At 51.4% G+C, this 20,258-nt stretch overlaps 1 protein-coding gene across 1 annotated transcript in view; it reads right to left on the bottom strand.

Annotated features, from left to right (window-relative positions):
• EEPD1 (endonuclease/exonuclease/phosphatase family domain containing 1) overlaps nt 1-7,009 on the bottom strand; it is a 109,979-nt gene extending 102,970 nt beyond the window's left edge. Inside the window, exons 1-2 of the mRNA XM_002713756.5 lie at nt 6,588-7,009; nt 5,111-6,144 (exon numbers count right to left, since the gene is read on the bottom strand). Of these exons, the coding sequence (XP_002713802.1) occupies nt 5,111-5,985 (875 nt within the window). The 5' untranslated portion in view covers nt 5,986-6,144; nt 6,588-7,009. The remainder of the gene's footprint in view (nt 1-5,110; nt 6,145-6,587) is intronic.
• Nucleotides 7,010-20,258: the final 13,249 nt, after the last annotated feature.

Genomic DNA, 20,258 nt, shown 5'->3' with positions numbered 1-20,258 from the left:
GGAATTCCTGCCTTCGGTCTGGACCAACATTCTTGGGCCTGTGCACTTGCCAGTTCCTCCGTGGAGCACCCATTTCCTAAACTTTCTGATGCCTGGCTGCTTCTCGGGCATCAGTGTTCAGCTGCAGCCTTCCCTCACCACCTCTGTCTAAACAGACTTTTCTTCAACTCACTCCATCATTCTACATCTGCCATTACCTGGAATTATTTATCTACGTGTTGACCTCCTCATCTCCACTCAGAATGGAAGTTCTATAGGAGCAGGGCTTTGTCTTGTTGTCCACTTTAGAACTAAAACTTGCCACCGAGCCTGGCACCTATGGGGAGATCAAGAATTGCCTGTTGAACGAATAAATGAGTGAAACAATAAACAATAAGGGAGTGGGTAACTCCTGGGAGAATTAATACTATCTAACTCCTGCAGAGCCTTGAACTCAGACCTGACACGGGCCCAGCCTTGTTGAAAAACAATAGCTGAGGGGCCATGGCTCACTTGGTTAATCCTCTACCTGTGGTACCAGCATTCCATATGGGCACCAGTTCTAGTCCTGGTTGCTCCTCGTCCAGTCCAGCTCTCTGCTGTGGCCCAGGAAGGCAGTGGAGGATGGCCCAGGTCCTTGGGCTCCTATACCTGCATGGGAGACCAGGAAGAAGCACCTGGCTCCTGGCTTTGGATCCGCACAGCTCTGTCCATAGTGGCCATTTGGGGAGTGAACCAACGGAAGGAAGACCTTTCTCTCTGTCTCTCACTGTCTGTAATTCTGTCAAATAAATAAATAAAAATCTTAAAAAAAAAAAAGAAGAAAAACAATAGCTGACCCCTGCACTTAGTGAGATCGACCTGTACTGCACCCACTGGCCTTCCTCGCACTCTGTCTTCCCTTGGGAATCCACGGCAGTCCAACTGCTGACCACCTTCACCTCTGGAAGCGACCCAGAGCTGCTGGCTCAGAAAACCGGAACCTGCCCTGGAGTTGAGCCCAAGGTCAGACTCACAGAGTGGGGGCCGCTGGTGAGGCCTTGACACCCTCAGGATTTGCTCTGCCCCTGGCCATAATCCCAGTCCTTTGGAGGAACGAAAACAGGAAGGGAGCAGAGACCTCCAGAGGCTGCCACAGTCCCGGGAGTCTAGGTGCAGCCGTCTTGCTCCCCAAGAACCTAACACATGGCTGGTCTAAGGCCCAGAGGCCTTAGACCTTCTGCAGGGGAAGGACATGGAGATTGGGAAAAGACACATCTAGTCCTGGCTTTGATATGGGACAAATGCCTGGCTTCAAGTCCTGAAGCCAACATCTACATTTCCAAAAGCCACACAAATGCTATCATCATCTTGCTGGGCCTCAGTTTCCACAGCTGCCAAAACAGAGGTCACACTTTCTAGTTCAAGAGGATTAACAAGCATTTTCCCCCAGATATTATGTCTGGCTGCATCCACTCACTCTTCAATCCCCAAGGATGAGCCTATTACTCATGGGAAAAATATAGCCAGGTATCAATCATGCTGTGACTTGTCCCCCAGATCTGGGCTTGGCGTTGAGCCCTACAAACTGACCCACCTCTACCTAACTCTCTCTGTGCAATACAGGGCCAAGCTGATTCCCTAATTAAGCTTATGCATGTGCAGTTGGCATGCAATGCACATTTTTCAATTAATCAAATAACAAGATGGGTTGTATCTACAGTGATCCTACCAACTAAGTTTAATAAGAGAAATCTCTTTTCTCGCAACCAGTGCATGTTGCCAGACACTAATCCACCTTATGCTTTGATATTGCAGACGTGGCAAGAAATCAGATTTAAACCATTATAAGGCTAACGACTTTGACACTTGAGTTTCCTTCTAATGTAGACCATGGGGAGAAAACAGGAGTAAGTGGGATGTTAAATCTCCTTACTTCTTTTGGAGATTATCTGTGTCAGCTTGCCCAGGATTTATGCTTGCAGTAACCAAAGGCACTTTTCAAAACAGAATGACTCCTCAGCAAAAAAGAAATAAAAATTACAAATGAAACCATCTTCATTTCTTACATCGACCGTCACCAAAGTTTGCAAGGATACTTAGCCTTGCTCCACAAACACTGAACAGGGAAGAACACTGCCTGAGATTGAGATGTGGCAAAAGACTGATGGAACCTGTCAGTTCTGTGCCACCAGCACAGCGTCCTGAGGGCTCTTTGTGACTATAATTATCTGGCTTTGTGCTGCCCGACCTCAAGCTTCAGGCGCAAAACACAGTTTCTTATAGCTCACATGTGTTCATCCCAGAGTAGCAGCATCTCAGGGCAAGAAAGAACTCTGACTTCCCCGCCACACGGGTACCCTTTAGCTTAAGCAAGCACACCTATAAAGCAAACTCAGAAAGGAAAACAAAGAGCCAGCCATTCCTGTTGCAAAAGAACTGTCCAAGAGTTTCCTTAAAATTCCTTTACTTTTGGGTGCAAGAAACTGATTGGCACATGATTTGGCAAGCGCCCTTGATATGACAGAGCACAGGTTGGCAAACCCAGAGGCAGGATAAAGGTGTTGTGCTTGCAAAAGGCAGCAGGCTTGCCAAGAGCTTGGACAGAGGCAAGTCTTTTAACTTCCTTGGTTTTAGTTTCCCCACCTAGAGTTGGAGAACCATAAATAAAAAGCAAGCATGACCTACTGCTCCCTGGGGCTACCAGGGAAACCAAATGCATGTGAACCCTGTTAGAACACGGGAAGGCCTCTCCAGAAGTCAGGGACCTCTTCTGTCACATGCATATGTGTATGCAAATGAGAGTCTCTTGGAAAATGACCTGCACCCACTCTCGTTCATGCTAAGTGTATTTCCTCTTCTAATAAAGGAAGCGACTGGAATGTGAGAGGTTCCTGCCAATCAAGATGAACATGCAGCCCTGGAGAATGCATACCGCTGTCACTGACGACATGTGATCTACACTGTGACAGCCTTCGCTGCCCTGGGACAGTCCTGCAGGCAAATGTACCCATCCTAGTGCCACAAGGGATCAGGCCCTAAGCTCATTATGTCATGTTTGCCAGATCCGGAAAATCACGGGGAGTGCCCAGTGGCCGGGTGCGAGAAAGTGATGGCGGTGAGGTCACCTCCCCGTCACCTGCAGGTGCCCCTCTCTACCTTCCACCAGGTTTGGGTCAGCTTTTCCCATATCCTCGCCTGAAGGCAGTAGTTAAATGTCTTCAACAAATCCTCATCCCTTTAGAAAACCCAACAAAATAAAAATAGGCCAAACCTCAGCAACTCCATGCTGGACAGGGAATGTGAGCGCGCCCCGGCTGCCCAGCCTTGCGCTACAGTGTGGCGCCCCTTCCAAGGTCAACTGCCCTTACTCACACACTGTCTCCCACCTTTCATGATTCTACATCCCAGAAGCTGGCTAAGCACCTCAAACCCTGGCCAGAAAGAACATCGTAGGGTTGACTCACCCTAGGGATGATCACAAGAAAGAAACAGGGGTGGGGAAGGGGGAGCACCTGAAAAACTCTGCATGAATTCACTGACCTTCCAGTAAAAGCCAGCTTGTTGGCAGGGGAGGCGGGGTGTTCATGAGAAGCCCGGAGGCACAGCTGAGAGCCTGACACCTAGCACAACGGTCCTCCAACTTCAGTGGGCATCAGACTCACCTGAAGGCTGCTACCACACAGAACCCCAGAGTTTCTGAGTTAGTAGCCACTTCAGGAACCACCAACCAAAAAAAGAAACAGGCAAAGACTCTCATTCCCACCAGGAAAACATCAGATCCTGATTCATGTCCACTCTCCACCCCAGATTGAGCCCTAAGAAAACTCATCAGAGGAATTAAATAGCCGGGTGTCTCCCTGCCCTCCCGCTCTATTCCTACAGACACCCATGCTGCAACAGCTGAAAAGAACTATGGTCAAGACATTCCAATCAATAGCTGAGGCTGGCTCGCACCTGTGCGCAATATGGTTTTGCAAAAGGAGCAAGTCAGGCTGCAAAACAGAACACAGCGCAGCACGGAAAGAGCACTCGAGGCTCCCCTGGTCCAGTCCTCCGACCCCGTGTGCAGTTCCTCTCCCCTACGTGACCGCGCGCCAGAAATGCTGTGACCTGCTTTCCTCTTTACTGATTTGCCCCAGAGTGATTTCCCGCCGAGAACCCACTTCATGTCACCAAGTCACGGCCGCCCCACCAGCCTCGCCAACAACCCAGAGCCGAGGGAAGCAGTCACCTGCAGGGACTGGCAGGACGAACTCCCTCAAGTCCAGGATCTGAGGATTTCTGACCTGGAAGGCATCAGCACCAATGTTTCTTGGCTTCCCGAGGCTGATTGCATTACACCATACGCTACTTTGCTAACAGCATGAGTTATGCCATGATAGACTGTTTTGTTTAATGGGAAGTTAACGGAAGTCCCTACGGGGAGCAGTGTTGCGAATAACATAAACACTCTGACAACAGCCTGTCCTCGGAGTCTCCTGATTCAAATGGGAAAATCCGTCCAATATGCACACACGGAGGCAGCTTGGCCTTTTCTGGCTGTGGGACAGGAGTGGACACACACATTCCGGGCTGCAATCGTGGGACTGAAAACCACCTTCAGGTTAAATAAGGAAAAGGAGTGAAGAGTGATTCATTCACAGCATTTTGTTAAATATAGACAGCGTGTGTGTTTGCAAATACCTGGGCTTTAAGATGATTTTGTGCACACAAATAAGTGAATTTGAGTGAACAAATGTGATCTTTTCCTCTCCATAATAAAAAAGATCTAATGACCTCTTTCTCCCGTGAAAACCTGTACATTAGATCCTAGGCTCTGGGTACCTGATTCAGGGTCAAGCTTGTGAGTCAAACAACATTCTCTAAAGCAGTGACAGCAACACCACCACCACCACCCCCACCCCCGGCCCCCAAGCCATGACTCCAGCTCAGCTATTCCACACTCAGGACACGGGCCATGAGCCCAGATGGCTGTATTCAGAAAACTCTGGAGCACAGAGAGCCCAGCCTCAGGTCACCACACTGGCCAGGGCCACAACCTAACTAAATGCTCTTGCCCCCTGCATAAAGCCCGCTCCTTCACAGCTACCGAGGAGGCCACGCCAGGGCTGCCCTTACTCCCAACACCCTTGGCCACTCCTGCCCTCACCTGTTTTCCAGGAGCGTCATGCACACCACCTCTCGCACCCCGGGGTTGTTGGCCTTCTCCACAGAGCAGCCCTGCAGGTTCCAGGTGGCCAGCCTCAGCACGGGCCGTCCGTCCCTCGTGCCTGCGAAGGCTTCCACCGAGGGCCGCGTGGAGATAATCTGCGTGGGCCCCCCTGGCGGCAGGTCCAAGTCCTCGCTGTGGAGGCTCAGCGAGGTGGGGCTGGGGTGCGGCTTGGCGGTAAAGGTCAGGCCTCCGTTGGTGTGGGTGGACGGGGGCCTGGACCTCTCGGCAAACACCTGGTGTCGTATCCTGTCCAGGAAGGTGGCATTGATACCATCCATCCTCACCAGGTCCTCGACGCTGCGGAAGGGCCCATGCTCCCGGCGGTAGTCCACGATGCTAAGTGCCATCTTCTCCGTGAGGCCTCGCACGCTCATGAGCTGAGCCGGCGTGGCCGTGTTGATGTTGACGCGGGGGGTGAGGGGCACGGTGGTGGCCAGGTGGTGGGGCTGCTCAGCCAGCAGGTCGCGGCGCAGGGAGCTGGGCGAGTGCTGTGCAGAGCTGCCCTTGCTGCTCACACAGATCTCAAACTTGACCTGCTCCAGCTTGGTGGCGCCCACGCCGCTGACCAGCGCCAGGTCCTCCACCTTCTTGAAGCCACCGATGTACTCTCGGTACTCCACGATGCTGCGGGCCACGGCACGCGTCACCCCGGGCAGGGTCATCAGCTCCTCCTCCGTGGCCGTGTTGATGTTGAGCCGCTCCTGGTTGACCAAGATGTTGCTGAAGTTGCAAGCCGCGCTGAACTTGCGGCTGTGGGACAGGTCCGAGGGGTCTCTGGGGATGGAGCGGTGGCAGCCCAGGGTGCTCCCCATGGCCGGCCAGGAAGAGAGGCTTCCCACCACAGACCTCTCTGGCTAGGGAGGAAGCTCGGAAGAACCGAAGGTGCTGGCTCAGGGGCTGAAGAGGCTGCCAGGCACAAGCACCGAATCGTCCATGCCCGGAGTGTCCCAAATTACCTTTCACAGGGCCACCTAGGAAAGAAATCAAGCACACATATCGATTGGACGAATCAATCTGCATCGGCACTCCCTACTGGAGCCTCAGCCAGGGGGCCGGGGCTGGTGGCTGGCCCTGAACCCCCCGAGAAAGCAAACACAGTGAGGCCGGCCCAGGTGGGTGTGGAGACGCCGGCTTTTACCACACCGGGGCCCAAAAAGGCTAGCAGGGGCTTCTCCTGGGGAAAGCCCATGCCCACCAGCCTCGCGTCTCCGCTCTCCTCTCTCAAGTCCAGCAGCGCGAGGGCCGTCGTCTGCTCCGGTCATCGCTGCTCCGGCTCCGGGAGGGAGCACCCCCACCCCGGCGCCCTGTGCCTGACACCCGGCGCCCCCTGCCACTTGGGAGCCCCGTGCCGCCCAGCGCGGGCACCGCGGAGGGGCTGTGGACACCAGCTCCCCAGCCGCCGACCCTCTCCCACCTGCGGCTCCGGAGCCTCAGCCCAGCCGGGACAGCGGCTGCGGGTCCGCGGGGCCTCGGGGCTCCTCCCGCGCCGCCGCGCTCCGTGTGCGGGAGGAACTCGGCGTCGTCCTCCCGGAGCTGGCAGGCGCTGCAGGGCTGTTCGCGGGCGGCAGCGGCAGAGGCGACGACGGCGGCGGCGAAATCCAGAGGCAGAGGCTGCACCAGGACTTGCGGGGCTGCACCAGGACTTTCGGCGTCACCGCAGTCGCGTTTATGCAGGCAAAAAACACTCCTGCGCCCAACTCGGACACTGGATCCGCCAGAACGCGTCAGACCCCAGCACCAGCCGCAGGACTCCCGCTCGCGGTCTGTGTCAAAGCCAAAGTGCCGGCCGCGCCGCCCGCGCCGCCCGCGCCTCCGCCGGCACCACGGCCACGCCTCCGCCCGCGCGGCAACTCCTCCCCGGGACTCCCGAGGGCTCGTGGGGGCGGGGCTCGGGCGCGTGGGCGGGGCCTGCGTGAGGGAGAGGAGGGGGGAACCCGGGAGCGGAGGGGGCGGGTCTAATGCGTGCGGGGCGGGGCCTGACTCCAGGATGTGGAGAGCGAACGGGAACCCGAGAGCTCAGGGGCGGGGCCTGGCGCGAGGAGGCGGAGAGGGAAACCCAGGCGCTCAGGGGGCGGGGCCGCGGCTAGCTGAGGCCAGACCCGGGACCGCAGGGGTGGGACCAAGGGTCTGAGGGCACGAGGCTGACGCCGTGATGGCGGACCCTGGTCACCGCCGGCTGTCCCGCCCCGGGCAGGGGCTACTCAGTGTCCAGTCCGGCTGCTCTTGGGCGATCTTGGGGGCGTGAGAACTGAGGTATCCCCTGGGGGACAGGCATCCCCGGGGCTCCAGGCCGCGCTCAATTTTGCAGAACGTTCCAGAAGAGGCTGAAGGGGCGCCCCACTTCCGGCCCTAATTGAGGCCTCACTTTCTTCCCAGCCTTTGCTGTGCTCTTTATGAACTTCCGCAGGAGCCGCGGCCACGGAGCCCTGCGGGTTCACCTGGGGCCTGCGCGGCGCCGTGCCTGCGCCTGCTTAGCGCTCTGGACACGCAGGATCTGTGTCCGCCATGGTCTAATCATTCAGAGGGAGGGAAATGGAGGCTGCTTCCCAGGCCTCAGAGCGGTTTGGGAGCCACATTGCTGCGTGCGCGTTTAGTTAAAGTTTAAAGTGGATACCGGAGCTGTAGTATCCGATCAAACAAGCCACAGTGATACCGGAGATACCGTTGAATACTTTGACCCTGGGTGTTTGGAGTCCTCTGAAATTTCCCCCCAACCACTGTGACCAGAGCTTCTGCTTTCAACTCCAGGGGCTGGGCCAGCGAAAACAGCCGTTTTCATGGAAGACAGCCACGAAGGTACGTGAGACGGGAAGTGTGCAAGTGTGCGGCAGCCCAGACCCGCCTCTCTGAGGCGCCTCCCTGGCTTCTGTGTGAGCACCCTCTCAGTTGCAAGTGACAGAAACCCGACTCTAACCAGCGGAGACCAAAGGGAGTCGGGGTGGCCCCGACTTCCCTGTGGAAAAGCTCTGACTCCCACCTGCGGCTCCACCAGCCTCTCTGCTGTTCTCATTGATGGCAAGAACAGGCCAGCACTGAGGTTACCTTACTCCATTCCTGAAATCCCATTGTGGCCAGGAAAAAAAAAAAAAAAGTCCAAGAAATACAGGCAAACTCCTTGTAGAAGCAAGAAATACTTTGTTGAGCAGCATATGACTGGAAGATTGGCCCGGGGGTGACCCCTGGGCTGGAAGTAGGGAAGCCCTATATTTTATTATCCAAACCAGGGCAGTAAGGGAGGTAAGGTAGGACCCTATTAATAATCTCTCTAAAATGGAAATAATCTTGTTTAGTTTTCCATAAGCTTAAACAGATGAGGGAGCCTCAAAGTTCACTGAGAAATGGGCTTAAAAGATAAGTTTTGTTTGCTGCAAAAAAAATTTTTTTTGCAAATCCATGAGTAGTTTTCATAATATACATTTCCGTGAACATTTTGAAGACTCCTCATTCGTTTCCCCTTGGTTGGCAATGAAACCAAGAGATAGCTACACCAGGGACCATAAAACAAAAATAACAGATGTAAAACACACAGTGAGATGCCTGACTTGAAAATGACCCTGTCCGATGTTGGTGAAGACATGGACTGCAACTGCCATAGACGGCTGGTAAAAATATAACCACGATGGAGGTAAGCTTGGCAATTGCTTAGAGTTAAACATGTTCCTACCACAGGACTTAGCCGTTCCACCTCTAAGTATTTCCCAAAAGGAGAAGGCAGCAGGAAACCCAAAGACTTGCACAGAGATGGTTGCTGGGAGAAAAAAAAAAAAAGTCCTCACATCTATAAACAAATTGTGCCATATCCATGTATACAAAACAACACTGAAGCATCTCAAAATCATTATACTAAGTGAAAAGCAGGCCAAAAATAGGAGAGTGGCATGTGAAATATTGTAGGACTCCATTTATATAAGACACTAGAAAGCACAAACATATACAGAAAACAGTCAGTGTTTGGGGATGAGATGGGCAAGGAATAGATTAACAAGGGCAACAAGAAACGTTGAAGGGGTGGTTTCATAGACACACGCCCATCAAAACTGACAGAATTGTGTATTTGGGTGTAAAGTTTGGTGCATTTTAATTACCTCTTGGTAAACTTGGAAAAATATTTTAAAGAGTGGTCTTAAAAAAATAAAGATTTTTGGCCGGTGCCGCGGCTCACTAGGCTAATCCTTCGCCTTGCGGCACCGGCACACCAGGTTCTAGTCCCAGTTGGGGCGCCGGATTCTGTCCTGGATGCTCCTCTTCCAGTCTAGCTCTCTGCTGTGGCCAGGGAGTGCAGTGGAGGGTGGCCCAAGTGCTTGGGCCCTGCACCCCATGGGAGACCAGGAGAAGCACCTGGCTCCTGTCATGGGATCAGCGCAGTGCGCCGGCCGCAGCAGCCATTGGAGGGTGAACCAACGGCAAAGGAAGACCTTTCTCTCTCTCTCTCTCTCTCTCACGGTCCACTCTGCCTGTCAAAAAAATTAAAAAAAAGAAAAAAAATAAAAGAATTTTTTTTTTGGAGGGTGGCTGGGTTATCAGGATGGAGATAAGAAGTTGAAGGGGGGTGAGGGACACAGGAAGCTGGACCTGCAGCTAACACAAGGCAAAACCTGCAGATATTCCCCAGTTTGAGTGAGGGCCCAGAAAAGGGGTCCCCGAGGCCTTTGAGACTGATGATGTCTAATAGTCTGTTTTATCTGCTGTTCCAATCTCTAAAACAGCACTATCACCGCTCTCCACCTCCAAACACAGACACTGAATCTAACAAAGTGAGTAATGGCCTTGGATGAGTGCTGTTCTGGGGAAAATAGGTTGATTAAGGATAGTGAGAAGGAGTAAGCGAAAATACACACGATGGGAAGAAGCAGAAAATCAGAATGTGAGAAGCCCAGGGAAGGATCTGACTTTCCCCATTAAAATGGGGTCTTTCTGGGTGTTCCAGTACACATAGAATGGGACTGTTTTATTTAACTCCTAACCGTGGGTAGGGTCCCAGCAGCCGTCTGAGTTACATGAGCATGTCAAAGGGCAGGGGTTACATTATTGCAGCCAAGCACTACATCCTGTGGCTACTGCCCCTTGCAACATAGTTCTCACTTGGGACCTGGTCAGTGAGGACCAAGGTCACTGGCCTTGTTTTGAACTCAGTAGTTTCAAAGGTAAATGCCAACTCGGGATGGGAGAGGTGGTAGAATACAAGCAGGGGAAGCATTTGTCATTTTTCAATTGCAACCTCTGTGAGGCTAGGCACTGGAGATACACTGATGAGCAAATTCATGATTCTTCTGCTCCCAGAGCTAAGGTACCAGCAAGAGCATAGACATTATTAGTTCAATAAGACCAATACCTGTTCAAAGAAAGAGTAGACAGCTATGACTTACAAGTAACTTAGTCTAGGGGACTTCCTGGAAGGTGAGGGTCAAGATGAGATCTGAAAGATGAGTGGGGAATGATGTCCCAACCCAACAAGTCTTTGCAAAGCAACCCCAGATCCTTAGTCACTGAGGTTCAGCCAGGCTACTGACAGCAATGTTGGCACCAACATCAGCACCCTGGCCAAGCTGGAAGCCGCCTTGAATATTGGTGTGACAAAGCACCATCCCCTATTGGTGTGACCTCAGCAGAGACTTGTGTGTCTCTGCCAAAGTAGACTCCTTGCGTTCTTAAACTGATGAAACCCAGCACTGGCAGTTCACTCAAATGTTCTAAATAAGACCCTGCACCACTGGATACCATGGCACAAGATAACCAAGAATGACCACAAATGCCATAGGCAGTACATGTGCTCTCACCTCTGCCTCCACAAGTAGGCATGGAATTCTGCTTTCCATTCTCCTATGTGTAGACTCTGGGAATCCCACCACCAGGAGCACTCTCATCCATTTCTCTGCCTGAGCCCAGTGCCCTGCCACATGGCAGGCCAGGATGGTCTGCACGCTGGTGCCCCAGTGAGCCCTGCCTCTCAGCATTCTCCCCATGGAATCCCTTCCCACTGACTCTGGGCTTGGCCATGTGATCAGCAAGAGTGCAGTAAGCAGAGGTTTGATAAGCCCTTGTCTTTTGGGGCTTGTCCTCCTAGAATGTTCCCCCTTGTAAACCATCTGTGACGCGCAGGAATGTCCAGCCTCCTGTTGCAAGAGAGAGGCCACATGGAGAATGAGGGCAAGCAGCCCAGATTCAGCATTGAGGCCTCAGACTTGTGAGAAAGGTCTCTGGGGCCTTGCAGCTCAGCCCAGCAGCCAGCTGGATGCACCTGCTGGAGCGGGGCCAGCAGATCACAGGATCAGAGAAACCACAAGGCTGAGGACACGAGGGAGAGAGCGCATGGGGATGGTGTAAGGCTCAGACACATCAGAGAGAGAGGTCAACTCCCAGCAGTGTTACCATACGGGTGTGGCCCTTGGGCCTTGCTTCACAGCAAAACCAAACACTACAGCTCCCAAGGTAAGCCCTTTACATTCTCAACCTTGCTCCGCTTCTTAAGCTGCTCCCCACCCCCGTATGGTTTCCTTTGAGGCCAGTTTCTTTTTTTTGTTTGTCAGGCGGGCAACAAGTGGATTTTTCAAGGATACAGGGCTCTCCCCTTCAAAAGCTGCAGATAATTGTCTTGTGACAGCTGCAGTGATAGGGCAGGGCCTGGTGCTTAAAGAGCTACTGTATTTAAACACCATAAAAGGGGTGTGTGTGTGTGTCTACAGAACATCTCCCTCCCCCACAGACAGAGAAGACAAGAGGGGAGGAGCAGGCAAGGGGCCAAGGACCCCAGGGGAAGCAGCTCAGTGGCTGAGGTTCCCCCTGCTGGGGGCCGAGCAGCCCCCTCCTCCTGTCCCCCAGGAGGCTCCTGCTGTCCTGATCTTGGAGACCATGCTTTGGAAGGCCATGGAGGGGGCAGGACATCCTGTTCATCTGAACCCCACTGGGGAGAGCCCCCGCGGCTCACACACCTCTGACCTCCAAAGCCCCAGGCCCTCTGACCCAGCAGGCCTGCAGCCCTGCACAGTGCCTGGCTCCTCCCACCTGCAGCTGTTCCCACCCAGCACCCACCCACCTGCTGCACCCCCTGGGGCTCCATGGAGCTGGGGGCCCTCCTGCTCCTGTGACAGCAGGGAGAGCAGCAGCTCCACCTCCTCTCAGCCTTCTTGTCTCTCACAGCCTCGCCGCTCTCCCTTCCCCACTCCCCTAGGTTTCATCTCTCCCCTGCTTTCAGCTCATGCTGGTTCTTTCTGGCTGACCTGAAACACAGGTGTGGGCAGAGGAAAGCGGCCAGAGGGAGAGGCTGGGTCACACCATGGGGCACATTCTGCTGGCCGTGCACCTGTCCAAGCTGCCCAGCACGCAGGGAGCTTCCTTGGCAGGATGCACCCTGGGGAAGCTGGTTCCTCTGGGGCTGCACCGTGTCTGCAGTTGTGTGGGTGGACAGGGAGGCCATGGGGCTGCACTGGGGGCTATTCCTGTTTGTGTGTGGGGTTCATCTCCAGCCTGTTGGAGACTGGCGGGCACTCTAGCCGTGCCGCTGGCCTTCCGCTCTGACTCCTGATCCTCCTGGTTCCCTGATTATCTGTCTTGCTCTTTTGACCACGTGCAGAGTAGGAACAAAGATGAGAATGGCAGGTTCACTGGAACCCTGCTGCCTGGGGTTGGCAGAGCCCTGTGCGATAGCTTGTGGAACAGGGAGAGAGCTCAGCTGGTGGTGGGACCCCTGCGGGCCAGGGCTTCTGGATGACGGCAGGGCCCCTCGCTCGGGTCTCTCGTAGACTGGGAGCAGGCGACTGGCCAACACTTCCCTGTGACTCTGGCCCTGCAGTCAGTCCTGGATCCCTGTCTGTGTGTGACCTGTGGACATCGTCAGCTCAGTCTGCCCAGGGTCTGTGTGGCAAGGGAAGAAGTCCGGCTTTAGCTTAATGTCAGGCTTTAGCTCCTCTTCACGGCCCATGCTCAGCATGGGTTCTTCATGACTCCTTCCAAAGCACCTCTCTTGCTGGTATAGAGAAAGAGGAATTTCTTAAGATATTCACACCTCATGGACACACAAATATGAGAAGTCTTTAAAAAGTTCATGAACAATGTGTATTATGGGAGAAAAAAAAACAACTATGTATAGATTTCAACTTTTTTTTGCACCTAAATAAGCTTATCTTCTAATTCCATTTTTTTCCACGAACTTTTTGAAGTCCCCCTGTATTCCCAAGGAGCGTGATTGTGGAATTATATGATAGAATGTGTTTCGCTTTGTAAGAAACTGCCGGACCATCTTCCAAAGCGGCTGTCTTGTTTTGCATTCACACCAGCAATGAAGGAGTGTTCCTGGTCTCATCAAATGAGTTAAGGAGATTCTGGATGATGGCATAATTTATTCCTTCAATGTTTGACAAGATTGACCAGTGAATCCACCTGGACTCGTGCTTTCTGTTTTAGAAAGTTGTAAATGATTGGTTCAATGTCTTTCATAGATATATCATGAATAAGCCTATTCCAGTTGTCTATTGCACATACAAAGCAGCAGGGCCAGTCAGCATCTGCAACATGTTTATTCTAAAAGTCAAGGTCAACAACAGAATCAACCTCTCAGTGCAGGGAACTAAAGTGTTGCAGAATGGGTGGGAGTCCGAGAGCACCAAGTTGGAATCCCGTTTTATTCACACGGAAAATGACCTTGAAAGGCCAAGTGATTCCTTCCTGGGAATCACTCCCTAGGGGCCCCCAGGCAAGCCACTTTCTCGGTGCCCTGCTCTGTCTGGCAGATATGTTCACCTCTGAAGGAAACTACAGTCTTTCTGCGGAATAAGACAAAGACACAAGAAGTTAGAAGTTCATCTCATTGGTCTGGAAAGCAGGTAGGAAAGAAGCTGTAGGGAGCTGCAGCAGCATCCCGGACATTCTTCAGTCTGCTCCATGGGTGTGGAGTCTGGATTACACGAATGCAGTGACTGTCCCACTGCAGGACTTCTCGAGGCCTTTCACCCATGAGTGTACTTAGAGGACCTGCAAGCGGAGAGCGTGAGGGCAGCACCTATTTTCTGTTACATAGCACATTTCACAGGACCGGCCTTTCTTGGGAAAACACTGTTGTGGGGTGAGGTCACAATTTCCGAGAGCTCTGGCCCTCTCTCTCTCTTACTCTTCCTTTAAAAAAAAAAAAAAAAGATTTATTTATTTTACTTGAAAGTCAGAGTTACACAGAGAGAGAAGGAAAGGCAGAGAGAGAGAGAGAGAGAGAGAGAGAGAGAGAGAGAGGTCTTCCATCCACTGGTGCACTCCCCAGATGGCCGCAACGGCCAGAGCCACGCCAATCCGAAGTCAGGAGCCAGAAGCCAGTAGCTTCCACCAGGTCCCCCACACAGGTGCAGGGGCCCAAGGGCTTGGGCCATCTTCTACTGCCTCCCCAGGCCACAGCAGAGAGCTAGATCGGAAGTGGAGCAGCCGGGTCTCAAACCGGCACTCATATGGGATGCCGGCACTGGAGGCAGCAACTTTACCTGCTACGCCACAGTGCCAGCCCCCTCTCTTACTCTTCCTTATATTGAGCAGCATCTGTCACTTTCTTAGCAGGATTTCTTTACTGGTCAACTCTTCCTCACTAAGGTACAAGCTCCTGGAAGGGATAGACTTGGACTTCACTGCTGTCTCGCCAGGACTCCCACCAGTGCCGAGTTCTTAATAGTTATTTGTGAAAAGGATTAGATACTTTTTTTTTTTTTTTGACAGGCAGAGTGGACAATGAGAGAGAGAGAGAGAGAGAGAAAGGTCTTCCTTTGCCGTTGGTTCACCCTCCAGTGGCCGCCGCGGCCAGTGCGCTGCGGCCAGCGCACTGCGCCTGCAGGAGCCAGGTGCTTCTCCTGGTCTCCCATGGGGTGCAGGGCCCAAGCACTTGGGCCATCCTCCACTGCACTCCCTGGCCACAGCAGAGAGCTGGCCTGGAAGAGGGGCAACCGGGACAGAATCCAGTGCCCCGACCAGGACTAGACCCCGGTGTGCTGGTGCCACAAGGCAGAGGATTAGCCTAGTGAGCCGCGGCGCTGGTGCATAGATACTCTTTTAAGACACAAACCATTGGGGCCGACTCTGTGGCATAGCCAGTAAAGCCGCTGCCTGCAGTGCCAGCATCCCATATGGGCTCCAGTTCAGATCTTGGCTGCTCCACTTCCGATCCAGCTCTCTGCTGTGGCCTGGGAAAGCAGTAGAAGATGGCCCAAGTGCTTGGGCCCTGCACCCATGCGGGAGACCCAGAAGAAGCTCCTGGCTTCAGATTGGCGTGGTTGTGGCCATTTGGGGAGTGAACCAACGGAAGGAAGACCTCTCTCTCTGTCTCTCCCTCTCACTGTCTGTAACTCTACCTCTCAAATAAATAAATAAAATCTTAAAAAAAAAAGACACAAACCGCCATGACTGTGTACTTAGTTTATGATTCTAAGTCTCCACACAACTTCCTGCTGTGCCCTCTGGGAACCAGATGACACTTGGGTGCATGTCCAGGCTCTGGTACTACTAATTCACTCTGTGACCTTGGGAAAGGCCCCACTTTCCCCTGCAGTCAAAGGAGTGGATTGGACTGGGTGACCTCCACATGGCCTTCTCAGTTACCGCAGCAGAATTGGTTAGATTAAAATATCTGAGGTGATGGAGGATTTCTCTATTTCTCCTTGGAGTTTTGTTGGGTTTTGCTTCATGCCTTTGGAAGCCTGTTATCAGCCCATAAATATTTAAGATTGTTATATCCTCTTGACAAATGGACCATTTCATCATTATGAAATAATCTTCCTCCTTGGTGATATTTTCTGCTCTGAATTTGACATTGTCTGATATTAATATCTCCACTCTTGCTTTTTTTTAAAATTAGTGTTGGTGTGGTACCTCCTTTTCTATCACTTTTTTTTTTTAAGATTTTTATCTTATTTACTTGAAAGACAGAGTTACAGAGAGAGGTAGAGACAGAGAGAGAGGTCTTCCATCAGCTGGTTCACTCCCCAGATGGCCACAACGGCTGGAGCTTTGCAGATCCAAAGCCAGGAGCCAGGAGCTTCTTCCAGGTCTCCCATGTGTGTGTGGGGGCCCGAGCACTTGGGCCATCTTCTACTGCTTTCCCAGGCCATAGCAGAGAGCTGGATCGGAAGAGGAGCAGCCTGGACTAGAACTGGCGCCCATATGGGATGCCAGCACCTCAGGCCAGGGCGTTAACCTGTTGTGCCATAGCGCCGGCCCCACCTACCACTTTACTTTTAAATGTTTGTCTTTTTATTTAAAGTGAGTTTCTTATAGGCAGCATGTAGTTGTGTTGTGGTTTGAATGTGTCCCCTGAAGTTCATGTGTCAGAAATTTAACCCCTGCAATGTTGTTGAGAGATACAACTTTTAAGAAATAATTAAAATATATATGAAGACTATATATTAATGTCCTTATAGGGATGAGTTAATCATCACAGGAGTGGTTCCTGATAAAAGATGAGTTTGGCTCACTCCCTCTCTCTCTCCTTCTCTTTCTCTCCCTTCTACCTCCACTATGGGATGATGCAGCGCGAAGGCCCTTGCCAGATGCCAGTGCCATGATCTTGGACTTCCAGCCCCCAGAACCATGAGTCAAATAAGCTTCCTGTCATTATAAACACTCAGTGTCAGATATCCTGCTATAGCCAAGGAAAACAGACTAAGACAAGCTGGTTTTTCCTTTTCTTTTCTTCTTCTTCTTCCTCTTCTTCCTCGTCTTCCTCGTCTTCCTCGTCTTCCTCTTCCTCTTCCTCTTCCTCCTCTTCTTCTTCTTCTTCTTCTTCTTCTTCTTCTTCTTCTTCTTCTTCTTCTTCTTCTTCTTCTTCTTCCTCCTCCTCCTCCTCCTCTTCTTCTTCCTCTTCTTCCTCTTCTTCTTCCTCTTCCTCTTCTTCTTCTTCCTCTTCCTCTTCCTCTTCTCCTTCTCCTCCTCCTCCTCCTCCTCCTTCTCCTTCTCCTTCTTCTTCTTCTTCTTCTAGTCCAATTTCTCAATCTCTGCCTTCAAATTGAAGCATTGAGACCACTTAATGTGACAATCATCCTGATGATTATTTTCTGTTTATTCAGTCTTTTCCTTTCCCCCTTTCCCTCCTTTTTAAATTTTGGGCTGATTACATTTTTGTAACAGCTTTTTTGAGATATAATTTACATACTATAAACTTCACCCACTTAAAATGATTTTTAGTATACATACAAAATTGTAGAAGCATCACCGCCAGTTATAGAACATTGTGATCACCCCCGGAAGAGACTGCATATGCTTCAGCTATCACTACAGATCCTCCTCATCTTGCCCTCCCCTGGCCCAAAGCAGATGTGAATCTACTATACTCACATTTCATATAAATGAAATCATGTAATATGAGTCCTTTTTGAGTGACTTATCTCATTTAGCATCATGTTTTCAAGGTTCATCCGTATTGTAGCATATGCTAATACATCATTCCTTTTGATGAATGAACTCCACTATATGGGTATACCATATTTGTCCACCCATTCATCAATTGTTGGACACTAGGATTGTTTTCACTTTTTGGTTTTTATGAATAATGCCTGAACATTCACTTACAAGTTTTTATGTAGGCATATGTTTTATTTCTCCTGGGTACACACCCAGGAGAATAATTGCTGGGGCACATGCTAACTCTCTGTTTCGCTGTCTGCCAAATCATTACCACCCCACTTTACATAGACATCCGTAGCGTATAAGGGTCTTATTTCTCCACATTACTACCAGCGTTTGTTCCTGTTGTCTTTTTGCCTGCAGCCATTCTGGTGGGTGGGAAATGGTATCTCCATGGGTGTTTAATTTGAGTTTCCCTGAAGACTAATGATGTTGAGCATCTGTTCGTGCTTACTGGCCAGTTGTGCATTTTATTTGGTAGACTGATTATGATTCCATTTTATCTCCTTTATGACTTATTAGCTATAACTGTATAATTATTTTAGTGTTTATTTCAGGGTTTATAATGTGCACCTTTAACATATCTGTGTATGCCTTAAAGTGACATCATTTCATGTCCGTTCAAGGAGCTCCCAAGAGTGTACTCCAATCCCAGCTTTGCGCTATTGTTGTCATATCTCTGGTTAGATGAAATGCTCTCCTCTTGGGAGTGCACTGGCGCTCTGCTACCCTGAAGGAATAGAACGTGTCAGGAGCAGCTAGAGGGAAAATCCGTGACTAATTTTTTAGGATTTTGCATGGCTCCTCGAGAGCAAGGCTGGTCTCGCTGTGAGCATCACCAGCGTGAACACTGAGAGGACCCTGGACGCACACACAGAGGAGAGAGAGTGCCCTTAGAAATCCTTGAGGGGCCTTCTCCAGGTTTCTGACTCCCGAGAGACTCTCCCTGTCTACATCCCGCAACATACACAGTGTTGTATTCTTGGCCAGTGAATTCCCCAGTTATTAGTAACTACGTGTGAATTGAAGTGGGGAGCAGAGCTTGGTGAAAGTCTGGGTTCAACAGATCAGCCCTACCACTTACAGTACATAACTCGCCAGCCTTGATTTCCTTACCTGTGAAATGGGAATGAGTATTCATGCTGCTGTGAGGACTGAAAGAAATGAAGCAGATAACAAGAACAAACAGGAGACAAAGCAAGCACACCATTAACATATATGCCTCATTCTCTCCTTTAGCGATTTACATTCTTTAGGTTTCTTGAGCATTCATAATGTAGCAGAGGTTGCCCTGAGAGTGCAGCCTTTTGTTTTTCGGCCTACTCTGAAGGTTCTACTGAGCTCAGATATTTTTATGGGACTGTCACAGACTCTGTACTTTTCAAAGCACTATTGATTAGGCTGACTCAACACCAGGCATGTGCTGGACACCCTGTGTGCCTCATTGCTGAAGCTTATTATCAACCCCAGAAGGATGGGGCAGGGTTTCTCAACCCTGGCACTGCTGACATCTGCGGCCAGGCCGTTCTTGGTTCTGGATGGCGGGGTGGGGGGGGGGGGGCTGTCCTTTGTGCTGTAGGATGTTTAACAGCGTCTCTGGCCTCTACCCACTAAATACTAGAGGCACCTTCCCAGCCTTGACAATACAAGATGTCTGAAGATGTTGCCATGTATTTCCTGGGGAGGGGGATAAATGTCCCCCAGGGGAGAACCACTGGGAAGGGGATGCTGTCATTGCCATTACCTGTGAGGAAGTCAAAGTTCAGAGTAGTCAAGAGCTTTGCCCAGAGTTACAAACTTGCACACAGTAGAGGTAGATTCAAACCCTAGTGCAGCTGGCTCCTGAGTCCCCTGTTCTAGTAACTCCAGAATAGTCTTTCTCTCATCTACAAATAATGTCTCAGATACCTTTGACGTGTGCTGAGGGCTCCTGGATTATGGACTGTCCTCTCTGAAAGTCAAGACGAGGCCCACAAAGGAGAGATTGGACAGCACTGTCCTCACAAGGGCTCAGAGGGCCGAGTGTAACAAACCACATCCTGAACGCAGGGGATGCGATGGGCCGCATCAGATCCCCTGAAAGATCTGCTGCAGTCCTAACTGCCAGTACCTGTGCGCATGGGCAGAAGGGTCTCTGCAGATGTCATCAAGTTAAGATGAGGTCATTCGGACATGACGGGAGTCCTTACACAAAAAGGAAAAGGTGGACTCCGACATACAGGGCAGGAGATGATGTGAAGATGGCGGCAGAGGTCACAGTGACGCTGCCACAAGCCAAGGAACATCTGGGGCTGCTTGAATCTGGAAGAGACCAGAAAGCATCCTTCCCAGAGGCTCTGGTGGAAACACAGCCCAGCCAGCACCTCAAGTTCAGACCTGCAGGCTGCAGAGCTGTGGGGAGACCACTGCTGTTGGTCCAGCCACTCAGACCTGGTACTGCATTACGCAGCCCGGGGTCAACTGTTCAGGAGACACAGCAGCCCTGACCACGCCCAGAGTTCAGCACTCACTGTGTTGTCCTCGCTTCCCCGTCTCCAGTCAATCATAACATCCGGCTGTTAGTCAGCGTTGTGAAAGATATTCAGTTTTGCCATGATAAACTCACCAGTTAGATTGTCCCTCTCAATCACCGCAAAGGTGAGATACTGATCTGGCGGCAGAATGAAAGACAGGGCTCCTGTGCCTTCGCATGCGTGTGTCAGCAGCTGAGTAACCAGGC

Source organism: Oryctolagus cuniculus, chromosome 16 (genome assembly GCF_964237555.1).
Source record: "Oryctolagus cuniculus chromosome 16, mOryCun1.1, whole genome shotgun sequence".
Taxonomy (NCBI): domain Eukaryota; kingdom Metazoa; phylum Chordata; class Mammalia; order Lagomorpha; family Leporidae; genus Oryctolagus; species Oryctolagus cuniculus.
Note: the sequence above shows the minus strand (reverse complement) of the source record. Positions and strands in the feature narration are given on the sequence as shown.